Genomic DNA, 21,897 nt, shown 5'->3' on the forward strand with positions numbered 1-21,897 from the left:
TCTGTTCTTCCTGATTGTGGACAGATGTTTTGTTTTTTTTTGTGAAGTCTAATCTGTTTTTTGTTTTTTTTTTAATTCTTATTAGTTTTTTTAGCTGCTTGTTATTTTGGTGTAAATGTAAGAATCCATTTTCAAATCTGAAGTCAGAAAGATACACACACACACACACACACACACACTTCTTAAAATAGTTTCAGAAGGTGCAAATGATAGTACATCGGGATAGGGCATTTGCTTTACATACAACCAATCCAGGTGTGATATCTGACATCCCGTATGATCCCCTGAGCACCATCAAAAGTGATCCCTGAGTGCAGAGACAGAAGTAAGCCCTGAGCACTCCTGGTTGTGGCCCCAAAAATAAAATAGTATATAGTTTTCTGCCTTTATCCCTTAGATTTCATTATAGATACATTTTGAAGTTGTTTTTTTAAAATAAATAATGAGGCATGGATCTTTTCTTGTGATTATTTAGTGTCCCAGTTGAAAAGAAATTGTTTCCCTATTGAATAATCAGGTCTTCAATTTCTTGTTGAAATTTATTCATCAATTTTTATTATTGGGATGATTTTCTGAGTTTAGGACCTCACGTCAGTTTGCTATTATAAATGTAATTGTTTCTTTAATTTTACTTTGAGGTGTCTATTGTTGGTATTTAGAAACAAAACTAATTTTTGTTTGTTAAATGTGTAACCCTTCAATTTTGCTGAATTTACTTATAAGTTTTATTCAATTTATTTAATTTTGTGTGTATTGAGATTTTTCTATATATAAAACCACATTATTGCAAATACAGTTTTGTTTCTCTCCCGCATGAATGGGTTTTATTTCTTCCTCTTGCTCAGTTGTTCAGGACTTACGTGAATAACAGTAGTTTTTTGTTAATGTTTGTTTTGTCTGTTTTTCTAGAGGGGTCATACCCAGGGCACAGTGCTCAGGGCACCATGCGGTGCTAGGGGTCAAACTCAGGCATATGCTAGCCATGTGCCAGGCCACGTGAGCCATATCTGCAACCTCTGAATAGCAGTGTTGGAGAAGACAGATATTTCTGTCTTGTTCCTCATCTTGGACAGGATAGAGGACAGCCCTCGTGCTTTTAAATTGCATTTGATGTTAACTGTGGGTTTGCATAAGTGTCCTTTATCATAATATGTTAGTTTTCTGTATTGATTAGATAGTTGCGGATGTCGAAATCCCCTTGTCTTCCTGGAACACACGGCCCTTGGTTACGGCGGGGCCTTATCTGATGGTGCGCACAGCACTCCTGGCTGTGTGCCAGGGTTTACTCCTGCAGGTGTTCAGGAAACAGTGAAGTGCGGGGATTGAACCCAGGGCTCCAGCATCACTCCAGACCGTAGAGAGATCACCTCTGTTTTGTGTACACTTTTTGTTGTTGTTGTTGTTGTTGTTGTTGTTTAAGGTGTTGGATTTGGTATAAGTAATGTATGGTACAGTTTCATGTTTAAATTTTCCTAAGGAATGTTGCTCTGTATTCTTCAGCTCTTTCATCTTTGTGTGATTTGGATATCGGGCTATTGCTGGCCTCGGACAGTATGTTAGAAGTTCTTCCATCTCACTTTTTCTTTTGGTTGTTATCAGTTGATTGGTTTTGGCTTTTTTAGACGTACCCCTCCCCGGTGGTGCTCAGGGATTACTCCTGGCTCTGCTCAGAGATCACTCCTGGCAGGACTTGGGGGACCTCATGACTATGTATGGGGTAACAAGGATTGAACTCAGGTCAGTCACGTGCAAGGCAAGTGCCCTACCTGCTTTGCTCTGGCTCCAGCCCTAGCATTTTTTTTTTCTTTTGCTTTTTGGGTCACACCCAGCGATGCTCAGGGGTTACTCCTGGCTTTGCACTCAGGAATTACTCCTGGCAGTGCTCGGGGGACCATATGGGATGCCGGGGATCGAACCCGGGTTGGCCGCATGCAAGGCAAACGCCCTACCCACTGTGCTATCGCTCCGGCCCCAGCCCTAGCATTTTTAAATAATACAACCAAATTTAATTTACTTTCATTCTACTCTAAGGAAACAAGGGGTCACTTAGCCAGGGTGGTACAGGAAAAGAGAACCATGGACCTGGGTGAGGGTGGAGCGTGTAAAATGGGAAATAAATTCAAATTACCTTTGGAGATGTCAGAAACGTTTCAAGAATTACATTGGTTATAATTACTCAACTCTGAATACTTTTTAAAAAATCCCTGGGTCTGTGTTTTAAATAGAATAATTGTGTAAAATGTAAAATATATCATAAAAACTTCTAAGCAAAGGAGAAAAACAATTTCCTAAAAGTTTAAGAAGCTGTCCAAAAGTCCTGCTCATCTTCTGAAAAACAAAGCTCTGTTGTTCATCACTGCCATTAATGTTTGTTTCATGGAAAAATTTTCAACTTAGTAGTTGCAGGAAATTGTAACTATAAAGGTTATACAGTAATATTGAGGATAATTATGGTAAACTAAAGAGCCTGGTAAGATAGTTTGGTAAGTTGGTTCATCTTCTTTGCCTATTTTGTGAGGGGAGGAGTTTTTTTTTATGTGATAATGTCCTAAGTATTTCAGTTAAGCTTCCTAAGGGTTAAGCTTCAGAAATTATGGATTAAGTTTTTCCCCCCATCCATGTTTTAATTAGTCTCATCCACAGTTTCAGTTAGTCTCAGCCACTGTGTGAAAATATTATGTTCAATAAGATATTCTGAGAAAGAGACCACATTCACTTAAGTTTCATTGCCATATATTATTCTGTTATTAGCAGTTATTAATCTCTAAACTGTGTCTAATTCATGAATTTAACTTTATCTATATTTAGGAGAAACCAAGGATGTGGCTTAGTAGTAGAGCATTCTCTGGTGGGAGACTGTGGGCTGGGTCCTTGGCACAGTTAGTGGGTCCCACCCCTGACGCAATCCACGATTTCAGGCTTCAAAGTATAGTACATGCCACAGAGTGTGAATAATTATGTATTACTACTACTGTATTAATAATTAATACAATGCATTGACACTACGTTAATAATTCTAAGAAATAGATGTTTTAGTTACCTTTAAAGTGTAAAATTTTTCCAGAGGTGAGTAATATCGCATCCTTTTGAGTCATTTTTTTTTTCTCTTTGTATCTTGTCAGAACTTGAATTATTGCTTGTTAGGCAAAAGATTAGATGGGAAAATTTTAAATAGCTGTTTAAAACTTTTAAATGAGGCTTGAGTAATAGGAAATGATGAAACAGGGAGGGCAAGCAGTGAGCAATAATTTATTGAACTAATTTGTTACCTTTCAAATTTCGCTTCCTGGTCAACATTTACTCCCTGGCCTCTTGAGAAACAAATAGATGTATTTTTTAATACTTTTCGGATTTAGATTCCTACCTTGTTGACAATGCCTTGCCCATATTTGCATATTTTTTGTTAAAATTTGCCTTTAATTTCATGCCCTACTTTTCTCAAATCACTTTTCTTCCAGTTCATCAAATCAGTTCACATGTTTTTAGATTCTTTTGGATATTTTTTTGTTTTCTGTTTATATAATCTGGACTCACTGTCATCCCGTTGCTCTCGATTTGCTCAAGTGGACACCAGTAACATCTCCATTGTGAGACTTGTTGTTACTGTTTTAGCATATCGAATACGCCACGGGTAGCTTGCCAGGCTTTGCCATGCAGGCGGGATACTCTCAGTGGCCGGCTCTCCGAGAGGGGCGGAGGAATCAAACCCAGGTCAGCCACGTGCAAGGCAAACGCCCCACCCACTGTGCTGTTGCTCCAGCCCATAATCTGGACACACACTAATTTTATGCTCCCAGGGTTTATTGTTGTTGTTGTTTTGTTGTTGTTGTTGTTAAAAATTAAAGAACTCATGATAAAGTCTTGAAAAAATGGGCTCTACCTTGACATAACTTGAGAAAACTTTCATGAGTATGAAAGTTCAGTAAAAATATTTGAATTAAATGTAAAAATGTCTAAAAACATTTGCTCTCTAAACTGATCTTTTTGTTATCATTCGAATTTATTTTGTTTTGCTTGTGAAATTGAAAGAAAAAAATTTTGAAAACTTGAACTTTAATTTTACCTAAACTTCATGAGTTATCTAATATTTAAAGAGTGAAAGCGCTTTCATATTTTAAAAAAAAACTAGTTTTTTATTAAAACTGTAAAAATAAACAATTATTTTATTTGGGGGAAATCTTTTGGGGGAAAAACAGTTATTTTATTTATGGGGAATATTGTCTGCCGTAGAGGCAGGGGGAAGGTGGAAGAGCGGGGGTATACCCAGGATGTTGGTGGTAGGGAATGTGCACTGGTGGAGGGATGGGTGTTTGATCATTGTGAGATTATAACCCAGACATGAATGCTTGTAACTATCTCATGGTGATTCAATAAAATTAATTTTTTTTAAAAAAGCTGTAAAAATAAAACAGTTAAAAATCATTTGCTCTGTAAAGTTAAAAGCTGTAAGCCTTTTAGTGAATTCTGAAAGCCTTAGAATTATCTTTTCTAACTGGGTTATAATGTATCAGAATAACCTGCTTTAATAGATCAGCAATATCGATTCCCTCTCTAGTGGTCAGTAGAGAACCAGTTTTGTATTTCACTTTCACACATATTTATTAAGTACTAGCAGAAGCTGAGGCATGGTTTAAAATATTTATGATTTTATAGCTCTTTTATCATTGATGCTTGATTGTATGGAAGGAAAAATCTTCCTTTTCCCCTAAAGGTTCTTTCAGCTCTTCTAATTAAATTGCCATAGACAGAGAAACACATACTTAATTTTATACCTCCAGGCTCCTGACACAGATGTGACAGGTGCAGAGATAGGTTACCTTCTTAAATTTCTAAATAACTTCTGCAACTTTCAAGGGACCAGAGAGAGAATACAGCGGGTAAGGTGCTAAGGTGCTTGCCTTGCACTCAGCTGACCTGGGTTCAATCCCCAGCGCTACATATGGTCCCTCGAACCCCGCCAGGAGTGATCCCTGAGCACTGCTGGGTGTGACTCTAGAACAAATTAATTTTTTTAGTATCAAAGTACTTTCAAAATTAAAATTACTAAATTATCTTAGTGGTAGACCCACCAGAAATGCTGATAAGAAAGCAAGTTAGTTGAATCTCAAGTGACTTCATTACTTTGTAACTTACACCATCTGTACAACCATCACATAAATACATTTTTCAGTATTTTCTCTTGAATTAGTAAGTTTACGGCTTTTTGTTCTTTTCTGTGTTAAGATTTTTCTCACTTTAAATGTTCATTTAAGAATGCCAGGGTGGGGGGGGGGGAGGAAGAATACTGTTATGTATTTTTACTTTGAATTTTTCACCTTGGTGTTTTTTTAGGAGCTGATCCCCCTCATACTGTGTACAGCTTGTCTTCATCCTGAGCCTAAAGAGCGAGATCAGCTTCTCCATATACTTTTCAATTTGATCAAGAGACCAGATGATGAGCAGAGGTGGGTAGGACTATGGAAAATGAATGCAATATAACTTACTGATTTTACTAATTTGGCATCAAAATTACCTTTTAATCTGAATGCTTTCTTTTTTTATATCTATTTTAATAAACAGAAGAAATACTGAACCCATTCAGCTCTGCAGTATTTTTGTTCTTGTTTTTCAGTTATGTTGAATTTGATTTCTGAATCAAGTATTTCTTTGCCTTAATCTTTCACTTCCTATTTCTAAGAAGTCCCAAATGTTTCCCTTATTTCTGCAAATGAACTAGATACACGGTAATAACCTTTTAATACTTATAAGAAACAGAATTTTTGATACATATTTAATACTTCTAAGAAACAGAATTTTCGATACATAAATTACTGCTTCAGTAATCGGGCTCCAAATCAAATGTTATATGACATAGGGAGATGCAGCAATTTGTTTTGCTTAGTCCTGAATCAGGTTGCCACAACCAGAATTGTGGTAGAGAAATGGATTTCCCTGAGAATGGCAAGGAAAAAGGTTACACATCCAGTGGCTTCCCAACAGAGAGGCAAATGGATTTTGACAAGTAACTGATGTTTGTCTACCTCAGAGAGAAAAACAAGGTTATTTATGTGTATATGTAAACAAACTATCTTGGTTAGTGGGTACGTAGGCCAGGTAAGTACCAGTTAATCTACACCACAGCCTTCACATACCAGTTATGTGAATAAGAAAATAAGAAATAAATCACAAATGATGTTCTATGTTAGTGCCTTCCATTTATTGCAAACTGGAACTTTTCTGACAGTTTGATGCTGTATAGGAAAATTAATGTTTTATTCTCTCTTAAATGTTATTTATGATTTTATAATTTAGTCATTAAGTACCATTTATTACATTACTGTTTTTAGACTTGAGAGGCAAAAACCTTGATCTGTTTAGTCAGTTTTCACAGATTCTACATGTAAAATGAAGTGCTGCCATCTAGTGGCCAAAAATACCTGCGCCTTGGGCAGGGGCCTCCCTCGAGGGCTACTCCCATCTCTGTGCGAGGTTGCTCCAGCAGTGCCAAAGATCAAGCAGGGTTTAGCTGCGTGTGAACAAAAGTACCTTACCCCCGGTATTTTCCCTCCAACCCCGAAGTACCTGTTGGTCTCACTTCAGGGTCGAGATGTCAGAAATAAGTGCTCATGCCATTGTTAAATATTTCACCCGTCAGGTACACATTTATGTAAATAGACTAGTCAGTTTATTTCAATATGAAAAGCAAATTAACCAAACAGAAATTTTAACTTAGCATAATTTAAGTATTGGAGATGCCCAAATTTCATCAGGTTTGAGTTATTTCAATTACAAGCACGGAACCTATGTGTGTCACGTTACTTCAAGGGACACTGGTGGAAGCAAAAACATTTAGCAGACAGCTAAAGGGCCGTATGTAAACATTGAGCATTTGTTCTCCCATTTTTTCTTAGATTCACTTTACTTACCTTCTAGAAGGAAATAGAAAAGAAGAAAAATTAAGAAATAATCATAGAAGAAAATGATGTAAATGTAACAGGGAGTAAGAATTCCCTATTATAAAAGTTGCGGGATAGACTAGGCTGTAACCCAGTAGTTGAGCTTTGCTGGGCTCCATCTCTAGCACTGCAAAAAATTTAGCAGATGGGGCCGCAGTGATAGTCCAGCGGGTAGGGCATTTGCCTTGCATGCAATTAACCCAGTTTCAATCCCCGGCATTCCATATGTTCTCCGAGCAGCGCCAGGAGTAATTCCTGAGTGCAGAGCCAGGAGTAGCCCCTAGCATCACTGGGTTTGACCCAAAAAGACAAAAATTTACCAGGTTATAGAAAGTGGGAATATATAAGACACATTGACCTAGCATTTCTCCTTTTAGTGGATGTTCTTACTATTTTCTTCAAACTGAGATAATAGGTTATATCACTAATATGACTAATTTGCCTTTTCTAAATAGAAGTTTGGTCATTCTGCAGTGTTTTGGGTTTTTTCTTCGTCTTTTGGCTTCATCTTAACTCCAAAGCGATGCTCAGGAGTTACTCCCGGCTCTGCATTTAAGAATTACTCCTGGTGGTGCTCGGGGAACCCATATGGGATGCCGGAGATTGAACCCGGTTTGGCCGTGTGCAAGGCAAATGCCCTCCCCACTGTACTATCATTTCAATCTTCATTCTACAGTTTCAATTAAACTGACATAATTAGTGAGCAATGCCTAGAAGTGAATCAGTGACTTTATAATTATTACAAATTAAATATTCCAATTTAATTTTTATTGACATCAACTTTATATCTTAGTCATATTTTACTGAAGCATTGTAAAGAGGGTTTCCGCGTATTAAAGTCATTTTAAATGGGCCTTTATTTGGAAGAGTGATAAATCTTGTTTCTCTTTTTAAAAAGTATAACAGTTCAGTTGAAGTTCACATTAATCATTTCTATATTTCTCTGCATCAGATTACCTCCAAGGAAGTGAGTTAAAATAAAAATCATTGGTATCTGCTAGTTTCTGTAGATCGGCGAATCCAGTTGTCTGCCTCGACCGGGGCCGTAGTCATGTCAAGGCTGTGCTGGAGCATGGCCTCAGAGCACTCTTCATGTGGTTGGGCTTGGGTGCAGGATTCAGTTCCCCAAGGATTTCTGAGCCCAGGGCCTCAGTTCCTCGATGACAGCGGGCCAGGCGCTCCCTAGAATTGCTCCGTGGGTCCCCCGGCGTCGCAGCACACCACCGTAAAGCACGGCAGCTTCCTAGTCTCAGCAGTGGCATCCTTCACTTTGACCGTTATTTTGTCCATTAGAAGGGCGCTTCACGGGCTGAAGACAGTGCCGATGGGGCTCACCCTAACCTTTCCCCTGCACCTCGAGGGGCTGGAGCACTACTGGGTTTGGCCCTGCGGGACCCAAGCAGCACATCTGCAGGCTTGGCAGCCAAGAGTCACTGGGAGGGGTCCATAGGCCTCCTTAGTACCACATTGGCGGCCCCTAAAAAGAGTCTAGGGTTCGATCTACGCATAAGATGTGTAGACCTCCACATCAAGGAGCACAGTGGCGTACAAATCCAGAGGGAGACTCCCACCTTGACTGCAGTGCTTAAACATCTGATTTAAGAAACGCTTCTTCAACACTGCAGCCTCATGATTTTTATTGTTTTTTATTTTTCTTTTTGGGTCACACCCAGCGATGCTCAGGGGTTACTCCTGGCTTTGCACTCAGGAATTACTCCTGGCGGTGCTTGGGGGACCATATGGGATGCCGGGGATTGAACCCGGGTCGTCCGCGTGCAAGGCGAACGCCCTACCCACTGTGCTATCGCTCCGGCCCTGCCTCATGATTTTTAATTCTAGAAATGGCGGGAGAATAATCAGTGCTGGCTTGGTAGCAGGTGAAGCGTTGGGCATTCTTGGGTTTCAGAAGGCCCACATTAGCTTAGGGGGTTGGGTCAAGGCTCCCCTCCAGCGTCTCCCAGATGGTGCTGCTGCTTGGGAGCTGACCTCCGGGACAGGCCACAGGAGACTCACTCACTGCACAGAGAGATTGCTCTTGATGTGATTTGTAGAGCTGAATATTTTTACCCGAGTCCTAATTCCTCGTGTGAATGTGAATCTTTATTTGTATTGTCTCCAGGCAAATGATCCTCACAGGCTGTGTGGCGTTTGCACGTCACGTTGGACCAACACGTGTAGAGGCAGAGCTTTTGCCACAGTGCTGGGAACAGGTTAGTAACTATCTCAGGTTTCCCCCTCATTACCTAAGGAAAACTTCCCTAAATTCAAATTTTGTTTAGAAATTACCATATTTTCTTGTCCAAAGAGTATTTGGAAATCTGTGCAGCAGAAAGCGGGCTGTTTGGCTAGCCCAGCGCAGTGATCTAACAGTGCGTAAGTATGCCCTGAGATGCTTTATTCACTCCTTGAGTGAATTCTTAAACAGTAGTTCCAGCGCCGGCTACTGTAGTAGTCACTAGGGATACCGTGATGAATTAAAAGCCAAAGACATTCTTAGGAAGAAATCAAAGTAAATAATGATATGATGATACTATTTTTTGTAGCATATACTGTGAAGAAAACTGAAGTAGGGTGAGCAGAGGCTGTTTTGGTTTTCAGTCACTTTTGGCTCTTGGAATCACTCCTGACTGTACTTTGGGGACCATATGCAGTGCCAAGATTGAACTGGGAATGCTATTTTTCAGAAGGTCAGAGAAGGCATCTCAGAGGAAGTGATGTTCTGAATGACGTAGGATACTTTTAAGAAAAGCACTGAGGTGGTGATGTGCTTTGTGTGTTTAAGAAGAGTAAAAAATGTGAGTTGAGTGAGTAAGTAATAGAAATGTATCTTGTTTGGGACTGGAGAGAGTACAGCAAGTTGTCTGCTTGCCGTGCACACAGTGGACCAGGGTTTGATCTCCAGCATCCAGTATGGTTCCCCAAGCCTGCCAGCCGTGATCCCTGAGCACCATTTGATGTGGCCCCAGAACCAAAATATGCACATAAATATATACACATAGTTTGTTTCTTTTGTATATCAAGTTTAGGCAGTATATAAACTTTTAATGTAAGAGGTTTTTATATTACATATATGCAGTCTTAACTATTTACTAATAATATGTTGGGTTTTATACTGAACTTTGTTTCAGTCTTTTGTTGAGACTTACTAATTCCATAATTTACAGTTGTTGGCTTTCTGCATTTGGAAGACTAATTTCATGGCTTCATAACGTGTATGCTAACATAGCATACACATACTTGTTCCCCCCCTTCTGTACTTCATTTTTCCATCTATTTTTATTGCAGTACTATGGTTTACAAGAATGCAATTATCTAAATGTTTTAGGGGTCCAGCGTGACCGCACCAACCCCACCACGTTAGTGGCGTTGTTCCGCCCCATGGTCTCTTGGATTCTCTCAGCTCAGCCACTACACAGCTTGTATCCCCAACTCTGTGTTCTCAGCCTTATAAGGATTTATCTTCACTGCATTTTCTTATTCCAGTGGTTTTCAACCTTTTTTGCACCCTTAGGCTTGCAGTGAAAGTCAATGTAAATAACTCTTTCATGGACTAGCTAGAAATTTCTGTTGGTCTGCTCTGCGCCGTGGGCCTAGAGTTGAAAACCAGCGCTCTGCTCCTTCGTGTGTCTCCTCATCTAGCTCAGGGGTAGGATCCTGCAGTGTTTGCCCTCCTGGCTGCCTTAGCATGACCCCATCCAGTTCCATCCATGTTGGAGCATGAAAGCAAGATTTCAGTTTTCCTAATGACGAAACTTTCTTGTGCAGTATGTTACACTTTTTTATTTAAGTTGTTTCCAGATCTCAGCTCTTGCACGTAGTGCTGCAGCGTGCACAGATGTGCACATACACCTTTTGAATTAGGGGCTTACGATTGCAATATGGTAGCTCTGCTGCCGGCTTTTTTTTTTTTTTTAATTTTTATTATATCACCATGTGGAAAGTTACAAAGTTTTCAGGTTTATGTCTCAGTTATACAATATTCAAACACCATCCCTTCACCAGTGCCCATATTCCACCGCCAGAATCCCCAGTATACCCCCCTGCCCCCGCCCCCCACCCCCAACTGTATAACTGATGGATTTCACTTCATTTTCTCTTTACCTTGATTATGTTCCATATTGCAAAACAAAACTCACTATTGTTGTTGGAGTTTCCCCCCAGGAAAGACAGCCCTACTGAGGAAGCATTTGATAATTGGTTTTCCATTAAAAGATTGTATGTTTTCAGTTTTTAGAAAAGGTCGCGCAGCCGCGAGGTTCAGATGTGTTCCAGTCCCGCAACCCAGAGCCATTTTAGTTGCTGCTCAGTGTCGCCAGGGCTCCATCTGGAGAAGGTGTACCAGCTGTACCTCCTCCGTCTGGATCCCCGGTGTCGTTGGCCCGGATTCGGGTCCGGAGCATTGCTCCGGCCGAGTTGCTCACCAGACTGCCTGGCCTCTTCTCTGTTGAATGAGCCAGCTTTTTTTTTTTTTTTAAGAAATCTCCGTACTGTTTTTTTCACAGTGGTTTAGCCGATTTCCATTCACAAGCAGTTTACAAAGTTGTTCACGATACAATCGTTTTAGGCAGTTAGTGTTCCAACTTCATCAGTGTGACCTTTCCTCCACCAGGGTCCACATTTCCCTCCCCCCTTCAGCACATCATAGATTAACTTTATACTGCATGTTCCAGTAAAACTTTAAGAACTGGCAAATAGAATGATCAGAAAATTAATCAGTAATAGCCAATTTGTGATTACTGTGCAATTTTAACTTGTGTAAATAAGGAAAAAAAAAACCTTTTAATACAATATAATAAAATGCTTATTCTTATTTATATAAATTCTCAACTCTGGAATTTAAAGTATATTGCATTAGGGGCTGGAGCGATAGCACAGCGGGTAGGGCGTTTGCCTTGCACACGGCCGACCCGGGTTCAAATCCCAACATCCCATATGGTCCCCTGAGCACCGCCAGGAGTAATTCCTGAGTGCAGAGCCAGGAGTAACCCCTGTGCATCGCCGGGTGTGACCCAAAAAGCAAAAAAATAAAGTATATTGCATTAAATTTTATTTTATGTTTGGATCTCATAGGTAACCATGCCTTACCTATCTTTAATAAAACTTTTTTTTTTATAAATTTATTTATTGAATCACAGTGAGAGCAGTTACAAAGCTTTCAGCTTTAATTATCTGTCATACAATGATGAAACATCCATCCCTTCACCGGTGCACATTTTACTCCACCAAAATCCCCACTATACCCCCCCATCCCACACCGTACTCCTGCCTGTGTGGCAGATGATTTCCACATTACTCTCTCGCTACTTTGATTACATTCAATATTTCATCACCAGACCCACCATTATTGTTTGGGATTTTCCCTCAACACTCAGACCTGCCGAAAAGCCAGCATTAGACAATTTGTTCTCTATCGCTGATTATGAGTAGCATATGATTTTGGAATTCTGAAATTGTAATAATTAAATTTGGAGGGATTTCTGCCAAAAGCTGCTGGGTTCCGAGATTCATTTGTGAGTCTCTGGGATCATGGCCATTAAGCAGCTTAATCATGGGTGGCAACTTGGGGTCTTGTTGGGGTGGGGAAGGACAAGGGCCGGCTCCACCCCAATCCCGTGAGGCTTTGCATGTCTCCTCACTGATGGCCCATACCTGACTGTCCATTGGCCTCTGGAAGATGGCGGCCATGAGCCAGGGGGAGTAGGGGGAGGGACGGTACCTTTTTCCACCTGGGGTGGCCCGGCGCCGGTAAACTAATGTGGAGTTCAGACTCATTTCTGCCGAAAGCCGCTGGGTTCCAAAATTCATTTGTGAGTCTCTGGGATCATGGCTGTTAAGCAGCTTAATCAGTAGCCGGAAGGGCTAATAAAACTTTCAAAGAAATTCTGTCCTAATATATTTTGGAGTTTACGTGAAATGGGCAAGTCCTGCTTATGTAAATTTTCCCCTATGCTTTATATAAACTCTGATTTGCAAAGTTGTTCGTGATGATTTGTTGTAGGTATTTAGTATTTCAACACCAATCCAACCACCATTATCACCTTTCCCTCCACCATTGTCTCCAATTTTCCCAACCACTCTCAAGACTGTCCACATAATAGACCCCTAATAATTTGTTTCATATTGCTTGTTATCAATAAATTGCTATCAGTGATCAAAAATACTTCCTTAGAAGAAAATTAATGTAAATTGTTATATCTCACAGAAACATCAAGTCTGCCTGAGGGTTACTAAAACGTTACAAGTTAAGCCTTCTGTGTTACTGTTTGGTTAGTCAAGATGGGTTGTCTTCTATGTCACATCCCATCCCATCTGGAGTGTTACTGCTGGATTAGCAGTGTTGTTCGAATTTGGAGATGTCACTCCAGGAAGACCAGAATTGGACGGCAGCTTTGGAGTATGGACAAGACTGTCAGGGCTTCTGGAAGTACAGGGAGGAGGGGGACATAGACCGTCCCAACCCCACGAAAGCCTGGATCGTTCGGTCACAAAGACCCTCCGACTTGAATTTTCAGCAGGTTTATTTCTGGGAGAGGCTCGTTCCTGAGACAAGGGGGTCCAGCTGGAGGCATGGCAGCAGTTTTGCAGCATGGGAGTGAGCGGCTGCTGGACTCCTGTGTGGGTGGGACCTAGGCTGGCCCACCCCCCCCCTTTGGGTGCCCCCATCTCAGCCACGCACTGGTGTCGGAAGGATTTTTGGCACTGGTTGATCTCTTTCGAGATTGATTTAGGAGTCTCTGGAGCAAGACCAGTAGATGAGTTAACATTGTACTGGAGGTGGTTCGTGGGTGTGACTGTCGGGGCTTCCGAGGTACAGGGAGGTGGGCCCCATGCAAATTTTAATATCAGTTTGTCAGTTTCTTTTGGAAAGCCAGCTGAATTTTTTGTAAAGTTTCCTTTGAGGGCTTCCAGGGAGGTACCAGTACAGGGGTTAGGGCTCATGGTTTGCGTACACCTGACTTGAGTTCAATCCCCCAGCACCACCTGGCCTCCAGAGCATCACTGGAAGGTAGCCCTGGAGGCTGGAGCACTGCTGAATGGACCGGGTGACCCTTGGTATGCAGCACTGCATTGCCAGACACTGAACCATGGGGCCAGTTGACAAAGTATCTCTTGGGCCCTCTAAGCAGTACTTTTGGGCTTCCCCCCCAAAAAAAAAAATTAATAAGATTAAAAGTTAAAAAACAAAGATTGCATTAAATTTGTAGTTTAATTGGAGAATACTTTTTTGACTTGAATAAGGGTGGGTACTGGAGAATCTATCTAGCCATGTAACTCCAGTTTGTTACTTAGTAGATTATTATTTTCTTCTTTTAATTGTAGGCATCCAATACATTAATGAATTATGTCACCTTTTCATATGGGAATATGAGAACAGATACGCTTCTTTTGCAGTCAAAGAAAAATTTCTATTCTATGAAGAAAAGACATAGAAACAAAACCCAGTATGTGTCTGGTTTTTTGTTGGGTTTTTGTTTGTTTGTTTTTTATCATTCAGTATAACCACGGTAGAAAACCCCAAGTCTTACGCATGCATACAGGAATTGTTGGAGTTTTACTATAAAAGCAAAACCACATCATATCAAGGACTCTGATCAGTCATTGTTTAACTCATATCTCACTCCCTTAGGCTAGAACAAAGACTGCTAAGTCATTTCTGGCACATAGAATGGACCATATATATGTAGAGAGAGATAAATAGATAATTACAGGTATCTAGGTAGATACAGATATAGATTCCAGAAACCTGGGCTTCCAGCTTACTAATACTGCTAGGGAGGGATCCAAACTTTCTCCTGATTTCCCAAGATAGTCCTGTTTTCAGGAGAAGCCGTGATTTCTAGACACCTTGCTTATCCTTTTTCCTTCACAGGTCAACCCCGTAGCCTCACTTGCCCGTACCTTGACTCCTTTTCTTCTCTATGGATGGCCGCGCGGGGATCCCCAGAGTGGAAAAGAAAGAAGCTCTATTACGTTCTCGGCGGGGACTGGGGGGAAATAACTCTGTTGGAAAGGAAGATAATGTTGTTTATGCTTTATTTTTTTTCTTTATTGTCATTTCAGATTAATCACAAATATCCAGAAAGACGATTGCTTGTGGCAGAATCTTGTGGAGCATTAGCACCTTACCTTCCGGTAAGGATTGTCAACTTTCTTTCAAAACTTTTTCCTTTGGAATAGTAGCCCTTTTTTTTTAAAAAAAAAAAAAATAGTGTTACCATTTTAAAATTTCCTAGAGTATCTGTCCTACTAAAGAAAAAAGATAAGCTAGAAAGTAAAAGACCACATAAATACTTACAGCATTGCAAACACATAGGTATATTAACCATTGATTTTTGCATGATTATAAAATGCATCATTTAAGCAATTTTCAGAGTTTAGTTTGACAACCATGAGATTCCTCAAGATCTTTTCAAAAGGTCAATAAAGTAAACACTGAATCATAATATTGAAACTCTTTATTCTTTTTCTCTGTGTTGGCATTTATACTACTGGTACTAATGCTCTAATGGGCCTTTGTGCCAGTATGTCAGCACTGACGAAGACAGAGACACCTACGTAAATTGGTGGTTGTGTTCTTCACTGCCATATACTTGCAGGAAAAGCCAATATCTCTTCCAATAAGCTTGGCGTATGAATCAAATGAAATCTAAACTTGGACCCTTTTCGAATCTTAATCAATATGATCAAATGGAAAACACTCTGTCATATCTTTACTGCATACTGAAGTATGATGGCTGTTTCAGTAAAAGCACTCCAAATAGTTTGACTTGCGAACTGAACTTGACAGTCCACTGACAAATAAGCTGTGGTTATTCAGATTTGAGTATCTAGCAAACATTTTCATGAAAATGAATGAAATGAGCCTGTCACTTTAGAGAAAACAGCTTGACAGCTTTTCTTACAAGTGATAAAACTGAAGCTTTAAAATTGAAAGCTAGAATTTAATTTTTAACTTTAAAAGTGTATGAAGGGAGCCGGAGTGATAGCACAATGGGTAGGCATTTGCCTTGCACTCGGTCAACCTGGGTTCGATTCCCAGCATCTCATATGGTCCCCCGAGCACCACCAGGAGTAATTCCTGAGTGCATGAGCCAGGAGTGACCCCTGTACAATGCCAGGTGTGACCCAAAAAGAAAAAAATAAGTGTATCAAGACTTATATGGTAAGATCTGTGGTAATACCAGAAAATGTGATGTTTTGAGATTTTAATAAGGCATATTCAAGGTAAAGAATGAATAAGTGGTTTTGTAATTCCCAGATGACCAGTGCACAAATCCAAGAGTCATACGTGGGTAAAAATTAGAGGCAAAGTCTAAGATAGATCAATGGAATTTTATGCATCAGTTCTAAAGGTCTGTCATCAGTGAAAAATTTCTTTGCTTTCAAATTCCACATTGCAGTTAATTGTAAGAAACTACTACTTGGTATGAAATCCAAATAAATGTCTGTTCTTATCAGGAAAGCTTATTAAAATGCTCCTCTTTTTTTTTTTTAATTAACTGACAGGCTAGAGTTTATTAAATACTTCAACAAAAATAACCTCACAACTTGAATGCAGACCAGATGAAATTTGTTTGAAGTCCACTGTTAGAGATTTCCGGGCTGGAGCGATAGCACAGCGGTTGGGCGTTCGCCTTTCACGTGGCCGACCCTTGTTTGATCCCTCCGCCCCTCTCGGAGAGCCCGGCAAGCTATCGAGAGTATCGTGCCTGCACGGCAGAGCCTGGCAAGCTACCCGTGCATATACGATATGCCAAAAACAGTAACAATAAGTCTCTCAATGAGAGACGTTACTGGTGCCCACTCGAACAAATTGATGAGCAATGGGATGACAGTGATTAGAGATTTCACAACAGTATTCTTATTTTTTTTTCAGCTATTAGATGTCATTGGAGTGACTAGTGCTGTTTTTCAGTAAATTGTTTCCGTCTCTGTTTGCATTTCCAGCGTGCTGTAGGTCAGTCTGATCTCTTTGGGGAGGCTGGGGCTGTTCCCAGTGCTGCTCAGAGGCGGCTTCCAGCTCTTCTTGGGAGGAGCTTGGAGTGACCGTGTGGTGCCCGGTGTGGAACCTGGGCCCACTCCATGCTGGCCTGGCGCTCCATCCGCCCGAGCAGTCTCTCCAGCCTTGAGGCTCACGCAGACAAGAACTGTGTCGGTGCTCATTCATTTCCAAGTAGCGAGAGGAATTCTGCCACCTTCGGATGGAGAATTCCTGACTCTGTGGCCTGCTGGGTCCTCCCCAGGGCCTGGGCCATAACAGGTGGAGAGGTGGTGGAGGAACAGCTCAGAGGTTTTCACATAGAACAATCTTGGTTTAAAGCAGAGAGAACAGACTCCAGTTTGGAAACCTAATTTCATCCACAGACTATAAATTGAGTTTGATCAGAACACAACCACCCCCGTTTGTTTATTTTTAACTGCTACAGCACGGTTGAGTGGTTGCAGCAGAGACCATATGACCTCTCATGAGGAGAACGTACCATCTGGCCAGCAAAAAGTTCGCTGACCTGTGCCTTTAAAGGTCATTTTGTAAGATTGTTATTTTAAAGGGCTACAGAAATAGAGTCGTACAATAATGAGTGAGCTATGTATGTTGCAGTTATTACTGGTCTCAAATAGTGAGAAACAAATGGACAAGCAGTTGTCTTTAAAGGTAAGGCTGGGAGCTGGGGTTGTAGTTTAGCAGTACAGCACTCTGCATGTGTGAGGCCCTGGATTAGATTCCAGCACTGTACACTGTCGCACTGTCATCCTGTTGTTCATCGATTTGCTTGAGCGGGCACCAGTAACGTCTCCGTTGTGAGACTTGTTGTTACTGTTCTTGGCATATTGAATACGCCATGGGGAGCTTGCCAGGCTCTGCCGTGTGGGCGGGATACTCTCAGTAGCTTGCTGGGCTCTCCGAGAGGGACAGAGGAATCGAACCCGGGTCGGCCATGTGCAAGGCAAACGCCCTAACCACTGTGCTGTTGCTCCAGTCCAGAAATATAAGGTCATATAAGAGAGATAGTTCTAAGAGCTGCAGAGCATGCTTGGAGTACTGAAGGCCCCATCATACCCGCTAGATAGCAGCCCCCTTGCACCACTGGTAATGATATATGAATATATTATTCCCTCCAGAGTAATAAGTGAATGGATAAATGAATAACTAGAATTAAGATCATAAGATTTTTTTTTATAAATTCAGAGCAATATTTTTTTTTTAAAGAAATATTTTATTGAACCACCGTGAAAACAAAAAAAATACAAAGCTTTCAGGTTTAAGTCACAGTCAAATACTGATTAAACCACCATCCCTTCACCAGTGCACCCATTCCACCACCAAGAACCCCAATACACCCCCCTCCCACCCCACCCCCCATCTAAGTAGCTGATGATATTCCCATTATTCTCTCTATATATTGAGTACATTTCATATTTCCATACAGAACTCACTATTGTTGATTGGAAATTTTCCCCAACAATCAGGCCTGCTGAATAAGCATCATCTAATAAATTCTCTTCCTTGGTAAAGGTGAAGACTTTGAGTTTTGGGTTTCTAATATTTTAGCTCAGTTCACAGTAAAAATGGATGGCTGCAAGAATCTGCTCTGGTGCCAAAATGGGTTAGGAGACCTCAGGATCACAGTCAGTAGGCGGGAGGCTCTGCTTCTCGTGCCGCGGCTCTTGGTTCATCTCTGGGCGGAAGGCGCGCCGGGAACACCTCCCCTCCCAGGATCACCTACAGGCTACGTCACTAAAGAAAGTCCTACCTCCTGGTGGAGGGGTCTTAGAGGGTGGCTCTCACCGCGTGGCTGCTGCCGCTGCCGCCATTTTCGCTCAGAAAAATGGGGTGGAGAGGGAAAAAAATCCCTCCCCGGGCTGCACGAGGTTGTAGTTCAGTTCGCAGTCAAAATGCATGGCTGCAAGAATCTGCTCTGGTGCCAAAATGGGTTAGGAGACCTCAGGATCACAGTCAGTAGGCGGGAGGCTCTGCTTCTCGTGCCGCGGCTCTTGGTTCATCTCTTAGAGCAATATTTTTAAGTTTATAGTATCACTCCCAATCACAGTGTATTTTTTATTTTTGTTAAAAATGAAATTCTATAAAGCATGGAAAAGAAATGAAAATCAGAGCTATTTTTCACCTGGTACTTTGTCATTCTCTTCAGGAAGATATATTTTCATAATTTTTAGTAATTATTAAAAAATCAAAAATATATGCATAGACTCACTTGTAATTTGATTTACCCTAACTTTTTTTTACCCGATATTAATCATACTATGGGCTGGAGCGATGGCACATTGGGTAAGGCATTTGCCTTGCATGTGGCTGACCTGGGTTCGATTCCTCCGTCCCTCTCAGAGAGCCCAGCAAGCTACCAGGAGTATCCCACCCGCACAGCAGAGCGTGGCAAGCTACCCGTGGCGTATTTGATATGCCAAAACCAGTAACAAGTCTCACATGGAGACGTTACTGGTGCCCACTCGAGCAAATCGGTGAACAACAGGACAACAGTGCTACAGTGCATTAATCATACTATATGCAATTTTCTATATCCCTGCGTAAATGTCACTGGCAGGTTTTTGTGCAACTACCCATAATTTTTTAACTTTTTATGCAATTAACATTTCTACATCTTTCAGCATTTGCATTTAAAATTTTTCTTTGTTAAAAGGAAAATTACACATTATTATTTTTATTGTTATTATTTTATTTCTTTTGGGGGCACACCTGGCCGTGCTCAGGGCTTACTCCTGACCCTGTGCTCTGGGATCACTCCTGGCGGGCTCAGGGAACCATATGGGTTCTGAGGATTGAACCCGGGTGGACCATGTGCAAACCACATGTCCTGCCTGTTGTACTATTGCTCTGGCCCCTTAAGGTTTGTTTTTTTTTTTTTTTAATGGGGGCCCACCCAATGACATTACCTGCCTAGTCTCTGTGGGTCTGATAACGCATGTCCCTGGCACTGCCACACGTTAGTGAGTCTGACATCATGTGGTGCCAGGGATCAAACTGTGTGCCTTGTATTTGCCAGCCATGTGCTCTACCCCTTTACGCCTGGTCTGTCCTGGCTCTGCCATTTTTCATGCTTGCTTTTTTTTTTTTTAAAACATTGTTAAATTGCCTTCGACCAAGATAGTATATTTATACTGTCAACATTGGTACCTTTACCAGTAACTAGAATTGATGACTTTTTTAATGTTCTCCTATTTTATAGGAAAAAACTTATACCTTATTGTGATAAATCATAAAAATAGATACCTGAATGAGGAAGCATATAAGTGTTTACTGTTCTGAGATAGGGATGCACATCACATGCTTGCCAGAGATACATCAGCTGCTCTCCGGTGCTCTGGTCTGAGGTTACTTTGCAGTGTTGACAGTAGACAAAGTTTTCTCCCTCATCCTCTGCCTGGCATCTTACTGTAACTGGCAGCAATAAAATCCAAGCGGCTGCAGTTAAAGTGGGGTGTTGCCTCGTGACTTGTTTTGTGTGATTCCCGGTGACTTACTGAAACTAACCTGCACAGTTGAACTCACACATAACTGAGGTTTATTTATTATCCATGGTGTTACCAAGAATCCTTTTAAAGATACTCGAGACATTTGGGAGGATAATTTTTAGCTTAGAGAATAAATAAACAAGGCTGTACCATATGGCATATTCACCAACGAATTTGCTAAAATTGCACATACTTCAAATTTTAACTCAGCCAGATATATAAAATAGGTCACTTAAGAATTTCAGACTTTAAGAAGCGGGGACATAGTACAGCGATTAAGGGACATGCCTGGCATGTATTCCCCTGGGTTTGATTCCTGCAGCACATGTTCTCCTGCATGTCACCAGGGTGACCCTCGTGGTCACCCCACGCCCCAAGTGGTATCCCTGGCACTACGGGGCATTTTGGGGGCCCTTGCACTGAACCACTGAACCTATTGGCTGAGAATCCCAGATGCATCCTAGGCACCACTTGGGAGAACCCCTCCCAGAAAAAAATTTTAAAAGTCAAACTACATTGCATACCAAATCACATAATTAAAAAAAATGAGCACTTCTGTTTATTGTAACCATTATATGTAAAAAGAACCCAAACAAGTGAACTTTAAAGAGTTCCATAAATTGATCTGATTACAATAATGCACAAAGGACAAGAATTTGTGTATTGATAAACTGTTATTCTAACCTCAGTAATTAGTCTGAGACATTTCTTAGCATTCTTTGTGGAAAAACTGGAATAAGACAATAGTAATTTTATATTCTGTTCTCAAATTTTATTATTCTCTTTGAAATTTTTCCTCAGTACTCAAGAATTTAAGCAGATCAGGATTTTGTTTTCTCATTGCTATTTGTTTCCTCGGGCAAAGGTTTTCATTATAAACGGTGATTTTTGTGGTCTCTCTGGTTACTGTCACTCTGCCTGTTGGACAGGTAGTGATAGGACAGTCACTGTCCTCCTATGCAGTGTGGGCTGCTTCAGTTCTCCTGTAGTGAGGAGGTAGATAAGTAAAGTCACTGGGAAGCTACTGGTACAGAATTCAGGGTAATTCAGACAGAATTACTACTGTCTTTAGGAAGGAGTGAGTGGAGTAGAATCGGAAGGAAGATGGGGAGAATAATACTTAGGATGTATCATTAGTTTTATGTCTTGAAAAATGAAGCATACATAGCAAAATATAAATGTGCATATAGTCGGGGCACTGAAAATCTGGGCTTTTCTATGGCTAGTTTTAATAGTAAAAGCTTGTTCTTACTTATTTTCAGAAAGAAATCCGTAGCTCTTTGGTTCTGTCAATGTTGCAGCAGATGTTAATGGAAGATAAGGCTGATTTGGTAAGAGAAGCTGTGATCAAAAGCCTTGGTATTATTATGGGATACATTGATGATCCAGACAAATATCAACAGGTATGTCTTTGAGAATGGGCCGTTTTCAATAACATGATGCTTCAAATCTCGAATGCAGAAACCGTGTGATT

General features: G+C 40.9%; 1 protein-coding gene across 4 annotated transcripts in view; it reads left to right on the forward strand.

Moving 5' to 3' along the window:
* Positions 1 to 21,897, forward strand: part of RELCH (RAB11 binding and LisH domain, coiled-coil and HEAT repeat containing) — a 97,575-nt gene that overhangs the window by 36,572 nt on the left and 39,106 nt on the right. For all 4 annotated transcript variants that reach the window (XM_055126777.1, XM_004601989.3, XM_055126778.1 and 1 more), the window contains 4 exons: positions 5,332 to 5,444; positions 9,055 to 9,145; positions 14,997 to 15,068; positions 21,686 to 21,826. In XM_055126777.1, coding sequence (XP_054982752.1) covers positions 5,332 to 5,444; positions 9,055 to 9,145; positions 14,997 to 15,068; positions 21,686 to 21,826 — 417 coding nt within the window. The remainder of the gene's footprint in view (positions 1 to 5,331; positions 5,445 to 9,054; positions 9,146 to 14,996; positions 15,069 to 21,685; positions 21,827 to 21,897) is intronic.

This window comes from Sorex araneus, chromosome 2 (genome assembly GCF_027595985.1).
Source record: "Sorex araneus isolate mSorAra2 chromosome 2, mSorAra2.pri, whole genome shotgun sequence".
Lineage (NCBI taxonomy): Eukaryota > Metazoa > Chordata > Mammalia > Eulipotyphla > Soricidae > Sorex > Sorex araneus.